This window comes from Rhipicephalus sanguineus, unplaced genomic scaffold, assembly GCF_013339695.2.
Source record: "Rhipicephalus sanguineus isolate Rsan-2018 unplaced genomic scaffold, BIME_Rsan_1.4 Seq654, whole genome shotgun sequence".
Taxonomy (NCBI): Eukaryota; Metazoa; Arthropoda; class Arachnida; order Ixodida; family Ixodidae; genus Rhipicephalus; species Rhipicephalus sanguineus.
This window is the reverse complement of record NW_023615699.1, coordinates 108026-125165: the sequence shown is the minus strand read 5'-3', so window position 1 is coordinate 125165 and position 17140 is coordinate 108026. Positions and strand designations below refer to the sequence as shown.

At 45.1% G+C, this 17140-nt stretch overlaps 1 protein-coding gene across 2 annotated transcripts in view; it reads right to left on the bottom strand.

Moving 5' to 3' along the window:
* The window catches only part of LOC119378004 (afadin), a 63703-nt gene extending 48112 nt beyond the window's left edge, over positions 1 to 15591 (bottom strand). Inside the window, exons 1-6 of one of the 2 annotated variants that reach the window (XM_037647276.2) lie at positions 15216 to 15591; positions 6850 to 7042; positions 5919 to 6028; positions 4438 to 4521; positions 2473 to 2641; positions 590 to 877 (exon numbers count right to left, since the gene is read on the bottom strand). In XM_037647276.2, coding sequence (XP_037503204.1) covers positions 590 to 877; positions 2473 to 2641; positions 4438 to 4521; positions 5919 to 6028; positions 6850 to 7042; positions 15216 to 15326 — 955 coding nt within the window. In that variant the 5' untranslated portion in view covers positions 15327 to 15591. The remainder of the gene's footprint in view (positions 1 to 589; positions 878 to 2472; positions 2642 to 4437; positions 4522 to 5918; positions 6029 to 6849; positions 7043 to 15215) is intronic. The other variant, XM_037647277.2, reaches the window with a different exon arrangement.
* Positions 15592 to 17140: the final 1549 nt, after the last annotated feature.

Here is a 17140-nt window from a genome sequence, read left to right as displayed (position 1 = left end):
GGCACCATTTTAAGCTAATCAGAGAGGCCATAACAGGCATGTGGTTCAATCAAAGTTGACAACATGGCGAACTTAACAGTATGGCAGGATTTGACATTGTCCAGGAGAGCACCCAGGACAGATAATAGAGAGTTTGACAACTAAGGACTCAATACACTGGGTGCCCAAGCTGCGTTGGGTAGGCTGCTCTTGCGTTCGGAGGATGAGCAGAGTTTGAGAATTGAGTCAAACACAAGCTGCGTTGGAACGCATGGGGCGCCACACGTGGCAAAGTTAAAATTATGCGAGACTCGGGCCATACTGCGTCGTGGCTCGTGCTGCGCCTGTGTCGTCTCGCTGGTGATTCGTAACGCCTTGGAGACCCACGCTAGTTTTCGATTTTTGGGCCTTAGGTCAACACGCGCGCAAGAGGCCAAGAGTGGCTTGGTTTCTGCGCATGCACTCTGGCGGCTCACAAATTTCTTGGGTCCCCAATTCACAAAATGGTGCTGGAACACATTTTGTTGTGGATTCACATAGCCCAAGTGATAACTTGTTACCATCCCAATTCAAAGCCAATGCCATTATTGATTGTAATGAGACCACCCACCTTTCAATCGATTGTGCTGCCTCTCGATGGACAGGGGACAGTCGTCATCATCCAGAATAAACTCCTTGAGGCCTCCAGTGGGAGGATCCTGCGGACTGGGCAGGCCCCCCGGAGGCGGGGGCACCAGCACCTGGACCAAGCAGTAATGCTGAGGCTCCTCCTGCTCTAGTCCGTACTTGGCCAGTATCTCTCGAACCACATGCGTCGCAGTGTCCGTTGTGGAGAGTAGGAGAGTCTTGTATGGTACGTCCCGGTTCAGTGACTCACCGAAGATGCGCAGCGTGCCACCTGCACGCAAATGCAAGTGCACAGGTTCCAGCGTGTAGTAACGCGCTAATCTTGCAAAAAAAAAAACTGTCTCGTCATAGCACACAAACATGGATTTTAAGCCTTGTTCAATATATCGCCAAAAAATGTAAATTTCCGCTGACTGTAAGCACCAGTCAATTTTTTTCTACAAATCCTATAACATATAAGCTTCCATAGACTGATTAGAAGAATCCAAACCAACTACAAAAGATCTCCATTAATTCAACATCGGCTAATTCAATCATGACCCAACGTTCCAGCCAGCACCCCTACACGTTCTTGTAGCGGCAAACTGTCGTTGTTTTGACGCTCAAATGAGTTTTCACTGGATCATTTGAGTGTGGCCGGTCATCCTGTGGTGACCGGCCACACTCAAATGGTGACTACAGTAATGGTGACTACAGTAGCGGTTGCACTATGGTAGCAGGATCCAACCTTGTGGTGCCTCGGGTGCAGTGAGTGTGTCAAACACACATTACCTCCTGTCGAAATCACCCATTTTCTGGCCTGCCCCAGGAAGATTTTAGGGCAAGAATTGTAGTCGGCAATGAATTATTGCAGCATCTATACCACTCTGGCATATGCTTTTTTTGTCTGAATTTCATTACAAAATTTCTCAGGCGATACAATCTAGTATGAAACCATGAGTGTATACAACGATGTCAGAACCACGTTAGTAAATATATCACCATTGTCATTTCGAGACCACTGTGGAAGGAGAGTTCGCACAGCATAATAACGATGATATGCTGTTTTCAACTTTATGACGAGTGCACCTTGAAATGGCAAGTTATTTTACAACTATCGGCAACAAGTCACATCTGTGTCATTGGCATTCCAGAGATTTCCACATGTCGCACAACGGACTAGCAAAGTGGTTATGCTAGCCTAGTCTGCCATACCACTTGCGAGTGTTGAGGAGCCGTTTCATAAGTGCAGGACATCAAACACTCTATTGACCATAAAAAGGACAACATATTTTGTTCTTCATAGCAATAAAATGCTGCATAAGCCTGAGAACAGATGCTAATTAAATGAAGTTTCCTTCTGTGAAGATAAAAGTTCACTGGTTTGGCCTTGTTGCGAGTATCAGATATATCCTGTTTTTCTTGCTAAAAATCAAGTGCACATGCAATTTCTAAGTACTTTAGGTGCCGTCATTTTGAAGTTAATTTTCTACTTTGGACCCATAAAGTGCGGCAGCGTGTTGGATTTTGCAACGCGCTACAATTGGGTCAAATATTGCAAAGTGAATCTGTGGCATATTTTAATGTTTTTTCTGACTTTTGCTTAATTCCAGCTCACCGGATAATTCAATCAATCTTGCTGGTCCCTTCCAGGTTGCATCAACTGAAGTAGGCTGTATACTAGTATGAATTTTTATGCAGCACATGTGCCAAATGTATGCGAGTAGCGGGCTGCCCGCTTGTGCTACACCACAAATTATGAACCAGTGACTTCACAAACTGTTCTTTTGAGCACTCAAATATCATGAGAACAAGGACGTTCAAATACAAAGCACTGGCCAAAGGAAGGTTACGTCAGCATTCCATAAAAATGTTAATGCCACTTGCCAGCTTCGGGGCTTCCCTCTTGCCGAAACTGCTGCAATTTGCGCTCCAACTTCTGCTGCCGTCGACGACGCATCACGGCTTCCGGATTGGAGATCGATCGTGTAAAGCTCGTCTCGGGCAGCTCGGTGTAAAGCTTCTCTGCTATTCCATCCTTCTCCTCTGTCTGAGCCTGGAAGTCACATCATAACCAAATTCCTGAAACTTGACTTCAACCCACAGCTTTCATACCCATGCTTTTCAAGCGATGACTGCAGTGCTCATTGATTAAAATGAGACGTCAAAACTCTGAGTATAACGGCTACTATATGCGACTGCTTCAGATAACCACATAATGTGACTACAAATCTGGATGCTAAATGTAATGTTAAATCTGATATAAGTGTTTGAGTCGAAATGATGCCGACCTGACACAAGCTGAGAACAGTGGATACAAGAGTACCGTGTACACTCACGTAAGGGCTGCACTTTTTTTTTATCACGATTTTGACGGGGTGCGACCCTTCCACGGAAGTGAGAATCTTTTGTTTAATTTTTCGATCAACGTATGGAAAAACCTATTTAATCGTGCCATATATACCCAACGATGGGATATCTGGCATCTAGCTGCGGGCATCCTCGCGAGATGTCTTCATCAGCATTACTGCTTGGGCTCGGCTCGTCGCAGGATCAATGGCACCAGCGAGAAAAGCGACAAGATTTCCCAGATAGTGCTGCGCGCCCGAAGCTCACAGATAGCGCCGCGTGACGAATCCAGAGGATTGCTACTGCCATCTGGTGGCTCCCACGAAATGCGCCGTACGCGAGACGCGACGACGCTGCCGTTTGCTGGCGATTTTTTTTTTTTTTTTTTTAGACTGCCACGTTGGGGGGAGCGGCTCTTACACAAGTGCGGCCCTTAGTCAAGTGTATATGGTAAATGCATTACTTAGCTCTAAATTGTCACATATCAATCCATGAGGACTGCACCTTCCTCATTTCAGGGGATTAAAAAAAAAACTTCATTACTGCCAGGACACAAAAGCCTTCTTTAACAAAAACAAGGTTTGACAAACTACAAAACCCCAATGCCCACAGTTCTGCAGCGGCGCTTTCCCCTATTTTATTACTGTTATCATGTACCTTCACAGATGGTTGATACGATCGGTAACGCAGGCTGAGCGTTGCATCAACCACAAATGAAGCACACAAAAAGACATGGCATGGAAAAGACACTGTTGCAAATTCGTGCCCCAAATGCTGCATTCTAGCTGAAGCTCATAGTTTTTTGCCAGAATCTGAACATGTCAATCACTGCAAGCTGCAACTTACGCGTACAGAAAAAAAATTCACAACCAGTTTCAGCACAGCACAGGCAGTACTGTGCTTCTGTACTGCAACTCTTTTGTGCATGCCACACAAAAGCATAACACACCATCTCCTGCCTCCATCTTCTTTTCTATCTTGTCTTTGTACTATGTATTTTCTCGTGCTCTTAAAGAATTACAAACATCAGCTCCATACTGCCAACCTGTGAGCACATTACACAATGTTCACAAGTAGCAGCAAATTTCGAAGAGACTGCTCACATTGCAAATAATGTGTTCTGTTCTGCTCCTAGAAGAGCATAACACGTTGCTTCTAGATCATGCTGACTTCTTCAGCAGATCTGCTGTCATTGATCTCACCTGCTTTGAGAACTATCTCGAATCCAAGCAAGTGTACATTTGGTATATGGCTTCTTACACTGGCAGATGAGGGCTGCATAGGTGCCATCACAATTACATTTTCTGCATACATTTCTTGCAATATTGCACCATCTTACCAATCGATACCTTTAAAGTGTTTCTACAAACATAAATCCATTTTCATAAAGCATAACACAACATTTGTAAAACAGGGCCAAGTTTATAAACGTTATGAAAAATTTGGTAGGGTTGGCAAGTAAGCATCGCTGCTGTGCACACAAGTCAGGGAATAATACATTACCACTTCCTTGTTCTTTTTTTTCTTGTGCTCCCGACGTGAAAGTTTGCGACCAAACCGCAACGATTCCACCTTGAGTGTTGGCAGCTGCAAAAAAGTTACCCATCAGTCACCAAGGCACCTATATTTTTGCAAGCTCTTTCAACAAAGGTTAGGCTAAGATTAGACAATGAGCTATGACAGATCGACGATGAACACCACTAATGATGAATATCAGTATGAAAGATCTCCTCCAATGGTGCTCGGCAACACACACACACACAGTACAATGCAAAATGTGTCCCAAAAACAACTAAGCAGGCTACAAAGATAACAGAGAGCTTCGTGGGCAGCGGCGTCAACATGCAGATCCCTGCCACCTAAATTATGAATGAAAATGACTGTTGCCTGTAGGTCTTACTATGCACAGTATTACTTCTCTGATACCATTTTTAATGCACGCATCTCTAAGCTTTCCAAGTGCATGGTCGAAAACACAGATAATGCCAAATGCCAATCATGCCATTACTATCTTTCCCGCAAAAGCCTTTGTTATTTTTTTTTTTCAGAACCTATAAACAAGGCTCAATTACATTTAGTGCTAAAACCATTTAGTTAACAGGGGACACTGCTCTTAAAACTTCTTTTTAAATTCTTGATCGATTTTCACGAAACTTGCCAAGTTTATGTACATTCGTGCACTGATTTCAAATACATAATTATTTTTCTAGTATAACGTGTGTTTTTTTAAATATAAAATGTTTCATGTGCCTTTTAAGGAGCAAGATCTTTCGTAAACTGAGGGAGTTACAAAGTAAATCAGCACAACAAAAATTGATGTTCTAAACACATTTGAACAGAAGTTATGGTACGTTAAACATTCGCGAGTGAGTCATTCCAAGCTGGGATTTTGCTCATGAATGTTGGACATACCATAACGTTTGTTCAAATGGGTTTTAAAAATCTATTTCTGTTGTACTGCAAAATAAATAATAATTGTTGGGGATTAGAGTCCCATAATTACAATATGATTATGAGAGACGCCGTAGTGGAGGGCTCCGGAAATTTCGACCACCTGGGGTTCTTTAACGTGCGCCTAAATCTAAGTACACGGGCCTCAAACATTTTCACCTCCATCGAAAATGCAGCAGCCGCGGCCGGGATTTTATTGCACTGCATACAGTGCCGATTCCAGATTGCTGTGATATGCTGATTTAGTTTATAAGATCTTGCTCCCCAGATGGCACATGGAATATTTTATATTTTAAAAACTACACAATATACTACAAAAATAATTGCATATTTGAAATTAGTGCTCGAACATACATAAACTCTGCAAGTTTCATAATTATCAATCATGAAAAAAATTTTTTTGAGTGCCATGTCTCCTATTAACGAGCCTGACCCCAATTGCCACAAGCGCTGCAGCTTTACACTCACAGCAGCTACACTGACAGGGTGTCACTACTGAGGAAGGTCTGCTGCCAGGCCAATAGCCAACTCACCCGAGACTTGTGGTCCATGCGTCGAAAGAGGAACCGGCCCTCACGGTCATCTTGATGCCAGTTGAGTTGCACCAGGAGAGGGCGCTCGTCAGGGCCAAGCTTGCGTTCCTCTGTGAATTCAATCAGCAATCAATTTCTGGGGTTTCTTTGTGCCAAAGCCACAATGTGATTATGAGGCATGCCATGGTAGGCGACTCTGGATTAATTTTGACCACCCGAGGTTCTTTAGCATGCTAAGCCACCACAGTGGCTGTAATCGGTAGCAAGCCATGTTGCTGTTCAAGATAGCGCTAGTGCAATGAAGAACAACACATGCAGAAGATGCACAATGTGCAAGACAACATATGCAGTCCTCCAGACTATTGCCATATTTGTTGCTGTGATTAAGAAAAAAAAAGGCTGCTTCTCTCTGGAAGTCCCAGGCATGATGAGGGCATCTGAACTGGGCAGTTTTGACACATTCACAAAATGTGTCAATAAATCTTAACCTTCTTAACGTGATCACCTGTGTCATGCTAATCTGAAATACTACAGATACAAAACTGACTGTGAGGGCATACACACAGTGAAAAAAAAAATAACACCCTGCACAAGTTACAGAGTTTGCACATATTTCAATGGCAAAAATTCAAGGAAATTCAAGGCCCTGTGAGAGGTTTTTCCAGGAAGCACGGGACCTGTACACAACCTGTAGCTAAGATACTCTGTTCAACAGAGGCTGCTACACACTCAGGGCACCAGTAGCATTAAGTAGGACTGCCTCATGCAGAGGAAAGGATAACAGTGTTGGGCATGCATGACTGCTACACACACACATTCCTACAGACTAGGTGTACAATAGTTAAATTCTGGGGCCGAACAAGCGTCAGAGTTATCTGTCCAACTAGGAAGGCAAGCCAATACAGTACAGAGAAAATAACCTAAGGGTTACCTCCATTCTCGTGTATTTCGTAGAGGGCATAGTCCGGGACCGATAGCATGCGGATGTCTGGACGGAACTTTTCAATGAGTGTGCCAACCACATCAGTAACAGTGGCTGTGCTCGAAACACGTATGCACTTTGTTACAACTTTCTGGTCCGCATCTTGAAAGTAGAATCGCATCACCCCATGGAACTCCAGGTCCTGAAATTGGCACAACTGCAAGTCACCATCATGCGCTTCTGGCCTTGTCAAAGTCTCAATGCAACTAAAAGACAGCACAAATAGCTGTTTCTAGCACCAGGAATTTCGCCATGACACTTTACACTTTGACCATCAATATGGGCCAAACACTATCACTGTATCAAGCAACATTTGCACATTAAAGGGGTCATGAACTACCTTTCCAAGTAATAATCTAATGACCTCAGTATCGGAGTTTACTGCCTGCCGAATCAATTGCCGCAAAATTTTCTTGAATCCGTCAAGAACGAGCGGAGTTACAGGGGTTTGGCGCACGCTCCCGGCGCTTTCTCTCTTTTCTCGTGCCGACGAGCGCAATGGAAGCTAGACAGGGAGGGACGGCACGGGGGAAAGAAGTTACGTCAGCGCGCGTCGTGCAACGCGATCGCTCTCCCGCTGTGATTCCCGTGCGCGAGTGCGGCTACCGTATACTGAGGAGTGCGGTGCCGGCAAGTGGCGGCACCCCGTGGCAAGAAGCGCATCTGATCCGAATGCCGCTCTCGATTTACATCGGCTATCGGCCAATGACGATGCTATGTCTTTTGCGACGCGGCGATGCAGATCGCGACGTCCATTGGCAAACGCCCCGCCCACTGACGAGAGTGAGAACCGGCCTCTGTTTGAAAAGAGGGCGCCTGAGAAAACTGCAACTTCGCGTTCCGCTTGCAGCCTTTACGCAGCGCGCACGACTGCAATATTTGGCTGAGCAGTTCATAGCCGCGTCAGCTTTCCGCAGGATGTGTTTTTTTCAACAATCCCAAGGGGTGCTTCATGACCCCTTTAAAGAATAAAATACCGCTGCAGCGCCGCATGGCCCATGCTCTTGCCAGCCAATTTTGTTTGCAAAAACACCACGCCTGCACTGAAACCGCAGCACGGTCACAGCGAAAGCTGGAAGAGTGGCGTTTCTAGAGCCCGTTGTAAGCTCTCTTGGGGCTACTAATACAAGTACCCACTACGCCATAAATACAAGCAAGGTACCCACTACGCCATAAATCACAATTTTTGTGAAGTTGGGAAGCACCTACTAAGCCCATTATTCGTCATTCTGCGGAGAAGCGAGGCACCAGATACACGTCTGTAAGGCATAATTTGCAGTTTTTTGACGCACGCGACGACTGATGACGATGAAGAATTATGGCTCAGCCCTTTGTAATGCGTTGGAAGCTTTAAAACGGCCCACCAGTTATGCAATTTGCATTGGGTGACGCCCGGTCGCTATTTCCCTCTCCCGCCATACCGTATAACATACGCTGACGTGGGAGAGAGGGGGGGGGGGCCAAGAACTTTACTGAGACCCCGAGGAAATGGATCATGCACTTATGGGCTTCCTTGGCAACCAATACAAGTGCACTTGCGAGGAACCCACTACGCTATAAATTATTGTAATTTTTTAGAAGTAGGAAAGCAGGCACTATGCCATTTTTCGTCATTCTACGGAGAGCCGTGGTACCTGCTAAACGCATGTAAGGCAATATATGCGCTTTGTTGATGCTGTGCCTGATGAAGATGAAGCACTATGACGGAGGCCTTTGTAATGGGTTGGAAGCATTCAACAACCTACTCGTTGCGCAATTCGCATTGTGTGACGCCTGCTTACAGAATTCGCGTTGTGCGACGCTTGGTGCTTATTTTACTCTTCTACGACGCTATATTGCATATGTTAATGTGGTTCTTTCCCGACATGAGGCCTGTATAGGACCTTTTTGCAAAGCAATTTTAAGCCCCGGCATGGCTCAGAGGTTGAATACTGGGCTCCCACGCAGAGGGCCCAGGTTCGAACTTCTTAATTTTTTTTCTTATTTCAAGCGATAGTGGTTACAGACACCGGCGGCGGCGGCAGTGGCAGACAACTACGGCGCCAAAACGGCCGCTGAAATGATCTCATAACAGCTTTCGCTGTAAAATTATCACTGTGCCTACTTTCACGGAAATTTCACTTGAAGTATTATCAAAATAACACTGTGCCTAATCATAGAGCATCCGAGAAGGTTACGACTGCTACTGCATGCAACCACAATATGCTACATTATACAGCCATATTCAGATACTGGTGCTCCAACAAATCAATAAATGTGGACAGGGACAATTAAAAAGAAAAACTATTCCGGGGTTTTACGAGCCAAACACCAGAAGGCGGTTATGAGACCCCGTAGCGGGGCCACCGTGGCTGGGGATCGAACCTGCATCCTCGAGTTTAGCAGAGCAACATGCAAGCCCCTAGGCTATTGTGGCAGGTAAACAGGGACAATGAATTTGACCCACTCAGCAGATGCATCTTAACAATTCTTTGTAATATAAATTTGATAATTGAGACAACATATACCATCAGGGCTTAGTAAATGAAAGCCAACCGGTAATAAGTGTCGACATCACACCTTAAAATAAAAGCATGCCTGCGCCTATTGGTGTTGACACACCTTACAGCTACAAGGAGAAATTCAGACAAACCCACTTCCTTCAAAACAATATTGGTGAACTTTATAGGGGCCCTGCAACACTTTTTGAACATGTTCAGAAAACTGTCGATCGGTAGTCGAGGCTCCTGTGAACATGCGAGCCAAATATCACAGCACTGTGAGAGACAGGAAATTTACACAGTAGGGTAAGTTTTCGGGCAAGTTGTTGGTTCATAGCAAAAAAAAAATATTGGTTCGCAACGGTTTCAACATGTCTATAACCTTTGTTTGCAGAACCTAAGAGTTATGCATCATCAAGAATGAATATTTCTACGCAAAAAAAAATCACAGTATTCGTGCCCTTTTTTATGTCTGGTACATGGTGCTCACTAAAAATAGTTATCCAACTGGTGGATAAAATACAAATTGAATGAAAGGAGTGCATGAACTCAGCGTTTTTCTTGCGCCAGTTGGCTAATATACAAAACCAAGCCCATATTTATAATATTGTGAATATACCGATGCATGGTGTTTATGGACATTTAGGTTAACTTATAATCTACAAGGCAAAAATGACTCATGCTGATATTGAAATCACTTATGCATAGTTTGCTTATAAAGGGACCTTGAATTGGTTTTGACAATTTCATGCAAAAGCATTTAACCAGGAGAGCAAGTCCTAAGGATCATTTCCAGACTAAGTTAAGCTCTCGTGCAAGGAAAAAATGGCTGCACGCAAGCTAGACAAGGGCACACAAGACACGGGCGCTCGTCCAATTCTCCTGTGTCCTTGTCTAGTGTGCGCGCAACCATTTTTTCCTTGCAAGTATGAACCAACTTGCCCAGCAGCAAGCTTTAGTGTTACGCTCTCTGCGTAAAGTGTTATAACTACAAGACTTCAAACGTGCGAATCACTACAGATCATGGCGGTTCATCCAAGCGAGTTTTCCAACGGCCACTTCCATTATACATAGCACTATTCTATTATAAATAGCATCGGCGACCAATCTGACTGGATATGTCCAATCAATGTCACTGACCATTTTTCCAACCTAATTGTGAACAAATGCTGTTTGTAATAGTTGAAACTCTTCACCATTTGTTTTGTTTAAGGAAAAGCTGTAACAGAAAGAGAATGCACATACAATCACAATTTACTACTAGACTTTGGGACCTGCGGTCGACAGCAAGCGTCATCGGCATGTTACCACCACAGTTAAAACATCCGTGTTGACGTGAGCTGCGCGACGGTGTTTATCACAAGGTTTGTTAACTCAAACACCATGAATAGCCCTAGCTGCATTGTGAGCTGCAAATATAGCGATCGATGGCTTGTAAAGCTGCAATATTGTTTAAGGCGTGTGAGGCAACCAGCAAGCAGGGTTGCTTTACTGCATCAATGCTGTGAGAGTCGGGTTCTCGCTATCCGATTAACACCAGGATCCACACATCTGCGGCCGTAACCTCTGAAAATGCCACCGCATTGCCCGGGTTTACGCTTATCAGTGATCGTTATCAGATACTTCTTGTTGGCCTGCATATTTCTTCGCGTTTGCAAATTATGTGAATGGTTGGTGTCGTTGCAGCAGCTAGCAGAGAAAATCTCAATCATGCACTTAATTTTATGTGGCCTCTGCGATTCATTTCATGCTGCTGGAGTTGACTGTGGAGGTCATGTAGAGGAAAGCGCAGCTTAACCCGTCAAGTGCGCTGCCATCGCCGGCTGAATTCAGAGTTGAGGAAAAGTAATACTGAGAAGTAGGGTGACATGCAGCTGCCCATAGCTCCTTTGATGCAAATTGCACTGCTCAATTTATAGTGCAAATGATTTGATGATGCTGCTGCCTAAACGCTAACACATTTTCAATAGCTGTTTCAGGGTTCCCATAAGGCCGCTAGCAAGCAGTTTTTTTTAAATTCACTTTGCATCCGTATCACACGTTTAAATTTTCATATCATTGTAAAATTAATACCAACCACCTGGTAGAAATGAATCTTCATTTCAGCCACTACAAGCTTTCACAGTCGGGAAACTATCTGACAATCACAAACTTCAATCACTCACGAGTGCATGACTCATACCTGTCTCCCGAATCTTAACCAAAGACATAAATTGTCCCTTAAGTTCTGGTTCAGTTCAGCTCACATAAAAATGTTTCTTTCTTTGGTTCAGTTCTGGTTCAATGCCTTGTTTAAAATGTTATCGAACTGCTCATTGCTTCCCGATAGCCTTCCAGCTGTTTCATTTAAAGGGGCCCTGCAACACTTCTTCAGCATGGTCAGAAAAAGCTGCCGATCGGTAGTCGAGGCTCCTGAGAATGCACGAGCCAAAGATTATAGTGCAGCATGCCCGGCCTGGAATTTACAATTCTCAAAGTCAGCTAGAAATAGTTCCCTCTTTTTTCTACAAATGATGCCATATACCCAAACGACCGCGTCATATACCTAAATTCATTGCCATTGGCTGATTTGAGTATCGCGAGCTGCGTAGTTACCGGGACCGCCTAGGGAGGCCGCCACGTGCCGCGATCACACTGAATGTAAGCCGCGCCTTCGAAGAAACGAAAAAAAAAAAAAGTGTTCAAGGTCATGATGCATGCGTCACGTAGCTTCCTTTCCCCCATGCCATCCCTCTCTGCTTAGGTTCCAGTGCGCTCGTTGGGACAAGAGAAGAGAGAAAGCAATTACAATGTGTGACAAATCTCTCAACTCTGCTCATACTTGACGGACTCTAAAAATGTTTGCGGCGGTCGATTCGTGAGGCAATAAACTCCTTCAATAAAGCCTTTCGATGGTTACTTGGAAAAGTGTTGCAGGGCCCCTTTAAGGTGCATTACATTTTAAACCAAATTTTTCTTTCTTTTGGAGTGATACTGCATCACTTGGCTATTCATTCTCACATTGCTGTCCTGATCTATGACTAATTGCATAGCGTAATGAAAGCATGCATTTCAGTAGGAAAAACGTTTTCTCGCCTTTTCTTTCTTCCAGCCTCACCAGGCCCTTATCCACTTCCACATAGAGTGGCACATGCCCTTGTCACCAGAAATCTCTCCATTTTATTAGGGAGCTTTCAATATGCAGTAAAGCCTTCAGTAACACTTAGCTAACATGCAGAACAGATAGGCTTTTAATTTAGACAATATGTCTGCAACAAAGACGTTGTCAGTATTCCTTGATTATACGACAGCTACGCCAGCCATACACGGCTCTGGTAACTGGGTATCCGCAGACAACCCCTACGGACAAACTAAAGCTACATACTGCCGGGATTGTACTGCATTGTGAATAGATAACTGCCTCAGCGCTCTCCATCACGCAGTGCCGTCTGCTCGACACGTGTGATAGTTCCACATCCCAGAGATTTGTATGCTTTTTGAAATCAGCGTTGCCCGATCCAAGTACGAGTCATTAAAGTTTTACATCATGCCATTTACACGTTACACATACACATTCTTACAGAACACATAAAAGTGGGCCAACGTATAGCAGCAAACTGCTGTGAACAGCAACGTGAGTGGCTGGTGAGCCCAACCCAAAAGTCGCGCCAATGTAGTGATGTCACTGCTTCCATCTTCACTTTCCGACATGCTGCTTCACAAATGATCAAATGAAAATGGCTCAGCACCAGTAATACTTTGGCTGCTCATGCAAATTGTTGCCCGAGTTAGGTGACGATGACAAAGTATGTAGCGCTTATTCCACTCTAATCCAGCGCTAATTCTGCAGTTAACGTAGTTCTTGTGTAGGTCTTGGTGTAGTTTTAAATCCTGTGCTTAATGCAGCTCCACTATCGTGAAACCTGAGGAAGTGCGTAGCATGGGCAACCCAGCTATTCCCTTGGGAATCGCGCGCTTGCCGAGGCAGTGGCACCCTCTCTTGCGCGGCGCGGGTATTAGCCGGATGTTTCAGAAGAATTTTCTGCGATTTTAGGTAAATTATTGCAATTAATTCTGGGTTATATCTGTAGTTTATATTATTTTAGACCTTGTCAGTTTATTTTGCACTGATTTTGAGCATTGTTAGCCTTGTTTTAGGCCTGTATTGACCACTGCGTGACCATGCAACATGAGACAGTGGATGAACAAGCCGAGCCCCTAAAGTGCTACGCACTTGAAACAAAATCACAGCAGCCAGCAAGTTTCGCACAGTGAACTGAGCTTTTCTGATATTTACACTCTTCCCAGCTCCTTCTCCAATCGCCGCACTAGATAAGTGCCGTAAGAGCATGAAATAGAGGTTCTCACAAATTTTGTGTCAGCATTCCTTTAAGGCTCGACCTTTGATTTTATGGTGAAATATTAACATTGTAAACCATGTAGGCATACAAGCTGTAAAATAAGGAAATAAGAAATTACACTGTTGGTACAGCTAGAAAAATTTCCAATGTGCTTGCTATGCTATTCTGCGGTTGCACTATAGCGAAGTTCAATTGAGAATTGCCACAACTCCGGCATGAAAGGGCAATTGCCACAAGGCGGCATGAAAGGCACTACAGATTCGGTCGCAACACCATAAGAGGCAGTGACAAACTCAAGCTAATAGCACCATAGTATGCTTATTTCAACATTTTACGATCCTTTAACACACACAAGACTTGTTAAAATATGTGTTTATTTTTTATTATTACCCCAAAATTGCTCACTTAAGTCACTATTATTGACATCATGTCAAATGCCATTAGTTTAGACGTGTGTGCAGCTACACTGAAAAAAAATGTCATTTGGGAAGGCCATGCCATTTTTTGTGCCAGTGTGACACGAATAAGGCATCATAGTGCTGCCACAGGGCAGTGCACCCTTTAACCTTGCAGCAAGTAGGTGCAGCAAAGTGCAATACAAGATGACCATTTTCATTTGTGGTGTGTGCCTTCTCTTAAACGGGCCTAATGTGAAGGCTCTGTATGAAAGTGAGAAACATCCCTACGCTCACTTTGTCACTGGCTTACCAGCACCCTAATACGAGTTGCATTTTGTCTGTCTGTGAGCTGGAATCACCAACTTTCAACAAACACACTGGCTTTAAAACGGGGTCAAACTCTGTGAAAAATGTCAACGTAGCACGCACGCATCCCTGAACGTTGCGTCAGGCACGCTGGTGACGTTGGGTAGCTGCAACAGTCATTTTGCTTGTTTACATTGCAATATTGGGCAACCCCAACAACGCTACGAGAAACGGTAGAGGGGTCCCATTACAAACGTGGAAGGCAGCGGCCTCGCCCGAATAAATGTGTAGAATTATAAGACGGAACGAATCGTCTTCACGTTCGGCATCCTGCAACTATCAATGATAACGTGGACTAAAGTAAGCGTATATTAGATAACGAAACTGTGAGCACCAACACTGGCGTTATCCACTTTGCTGCAAAAGCGACGAGTCATAGCAAGGTAGCAGCAAAATTTCAAGCTTCGTAAACTGTCAAGTTTCGGTCGTGAGCGAGGACGCCGCTAACGGCGACTGTCATGCCTCAGTGCCCGCGGGTGCTCCGATGACAGTGGCGTCGCCGGCACCGGAGCTGACAGCGAGCCCTCAGGGAAGCCGGAAATAGCTCTCAAAGCCGCTAATAAAGCGACAATTCCGCGTAATACAAGCGCACCAAGGCGCCATCTTGACGTGACACACTTCAAGACTCGGCCCGAAGTTGGGCTCCGAGACACATTTGAACGCACACGAGGCACGGTCAGAACACACCCGCGTTACGGACGGACGGCTCCAGAGCACCAGCACGCATTTACCTCGTTCGGTTCACTGAGTTCGAAAAGGTCGAGACGATTGGCATTCCACTGGTTGATGGTGTTTCGCAGGTTGATACGCTCCACGGCTTTCAGCTCTCGCTCGGACGCCATCTTAACGCCTTGCAGCGCGTCTGGAAGGCAAGACCGTTGTCCCCGCGCTCGAGACACTTCACATCACATGAGCAAACGGTTGCCTCCGATGCGTCCGGCTTAGGCACCTCGTCCTCGCATCGCTCGACGGCCTGTCAACTCCATCTGAGCCGCGGTTTCCGCGAACAGGTAGCATACAAGTGCGGACCCATGGAGCTGGCAAGAGCCCCACCAAATTCCTCGGCCTGCTCACGTGATTTCCGGCTTCCGTCGACTCCACCCTTCGCGATTCGGATGTGGTCGAGGCGTCGGTCGGTAGAATCTTTTGCGTTTCAAACCACGCTATGAAATCTTTGTGAACGAAGTGTTGTTTTTTCGAGGTAACGGCCACGTGGCAGTAGGTGAAGTCGAACACGGCAGGCTATGAAAAAACATCGAGCGCTAGCGCACGACGTCGTCTACGCCATACGGCGCACTTTCGATCGTAATCGAGTTTCTTGAACGCGATTGGCTTATTTGCGCAGGAACCGAAAGAGAACCAATCGTGATCCAGAAATTCCATCCCGATCAGGGTTCAATCGTGATCAAAAGTACCCGTTTGGTACATCGTGAATGACATATATCTGTTCGATTTTGTTTGAGCGAAGTGAAGGTACTGCGCTCACCGCAAGCGAAATCATGGTCGTTTCACTGTGGTAATTGAGATTCGGATTGGTGCATGTTTGCCATATTTTGAACACGAGCTCAAATATAAGTAGGAATGAAAGAAAACACTGGCGTGATCATGCGCAACAGGTGGAAGGGACGTGCATGCGTAATGTATATGCTGTGCGGCCTCCGCCTACACGCATGCGGATATGCCGCGCACCGAACTGTGGCGCGGTGCCAAGGTTAGTCATGGTGAGCCATGTTTGTAGCATAACTTCTTTTATTCGTTCCCACGATCGCGTTGTCGCTGACGGCGGAGAGGACGGACAATGGAAGCATCATCGTGTCCCATTCGGTGGTCGCGAGTCTACTAACATCAGCAGCAACGTCGTTTTGCGCAAGAAAAAAAAAAAAAAAACGCCTCTGGCGTATCGACTCGCTGAAAAGGATGCGCAGCCGACGTTCGCACAAAAATTAGAGTTCGTGAAAAACGCACATGCGGGGTCAACTGTATAAATCGGAGTTCGTTCTCGGGATGACTTCTTTTACCGATATTTTAGGAATATAAAAATACAAAAACGCGAAGTAATAAACAGCATCGAACCCTTCAGTACCACTGTAGAGAGCTTCCTGAGCACCTTCAAACAAAAGACCTCCCTTGGAATTTCAAAAGGCACAAACTTGAGCATAGAAATGGTGCAAGGCCTCGTTAACTACAAAATTACAGGTGTATAAAAACAAGTTGGCCTGATCTCGGAGCAGCAATCACAAGACTTATGGAAAAGAAGTAGTAAATTCAAAGCATGCCATCACAGTGCCTATTCTGGTCTCTGAAATGCTCCGGGACAGCTTTCAGATTGCCTATGGTTTGTTTGGTCCATCAGAAGTGAACCTGAAGGCAGGCTTTCAACTGTGACGCTTTGGGTGTCAACAACACCACAGTCAAGCTCAGGGCATTGTACTTGAATTACAACGCAAAGATGGTTCAAGTACTTATCACTTCTCTTTTTCTCTTAGCCCTCTTATTGGTCATATCCTACCGACCCTCCACAAAGCACCCATACAGCATCAGATTGCTTCCAGGTGTGCCCACGTTCTAAGCCTTTACGCCTCTGAATGCTTGGACACTATGGAACACAAGTCCAAGCTCGGACCCTGCAACATGCGCTCTATGTTCTTAGTGCACA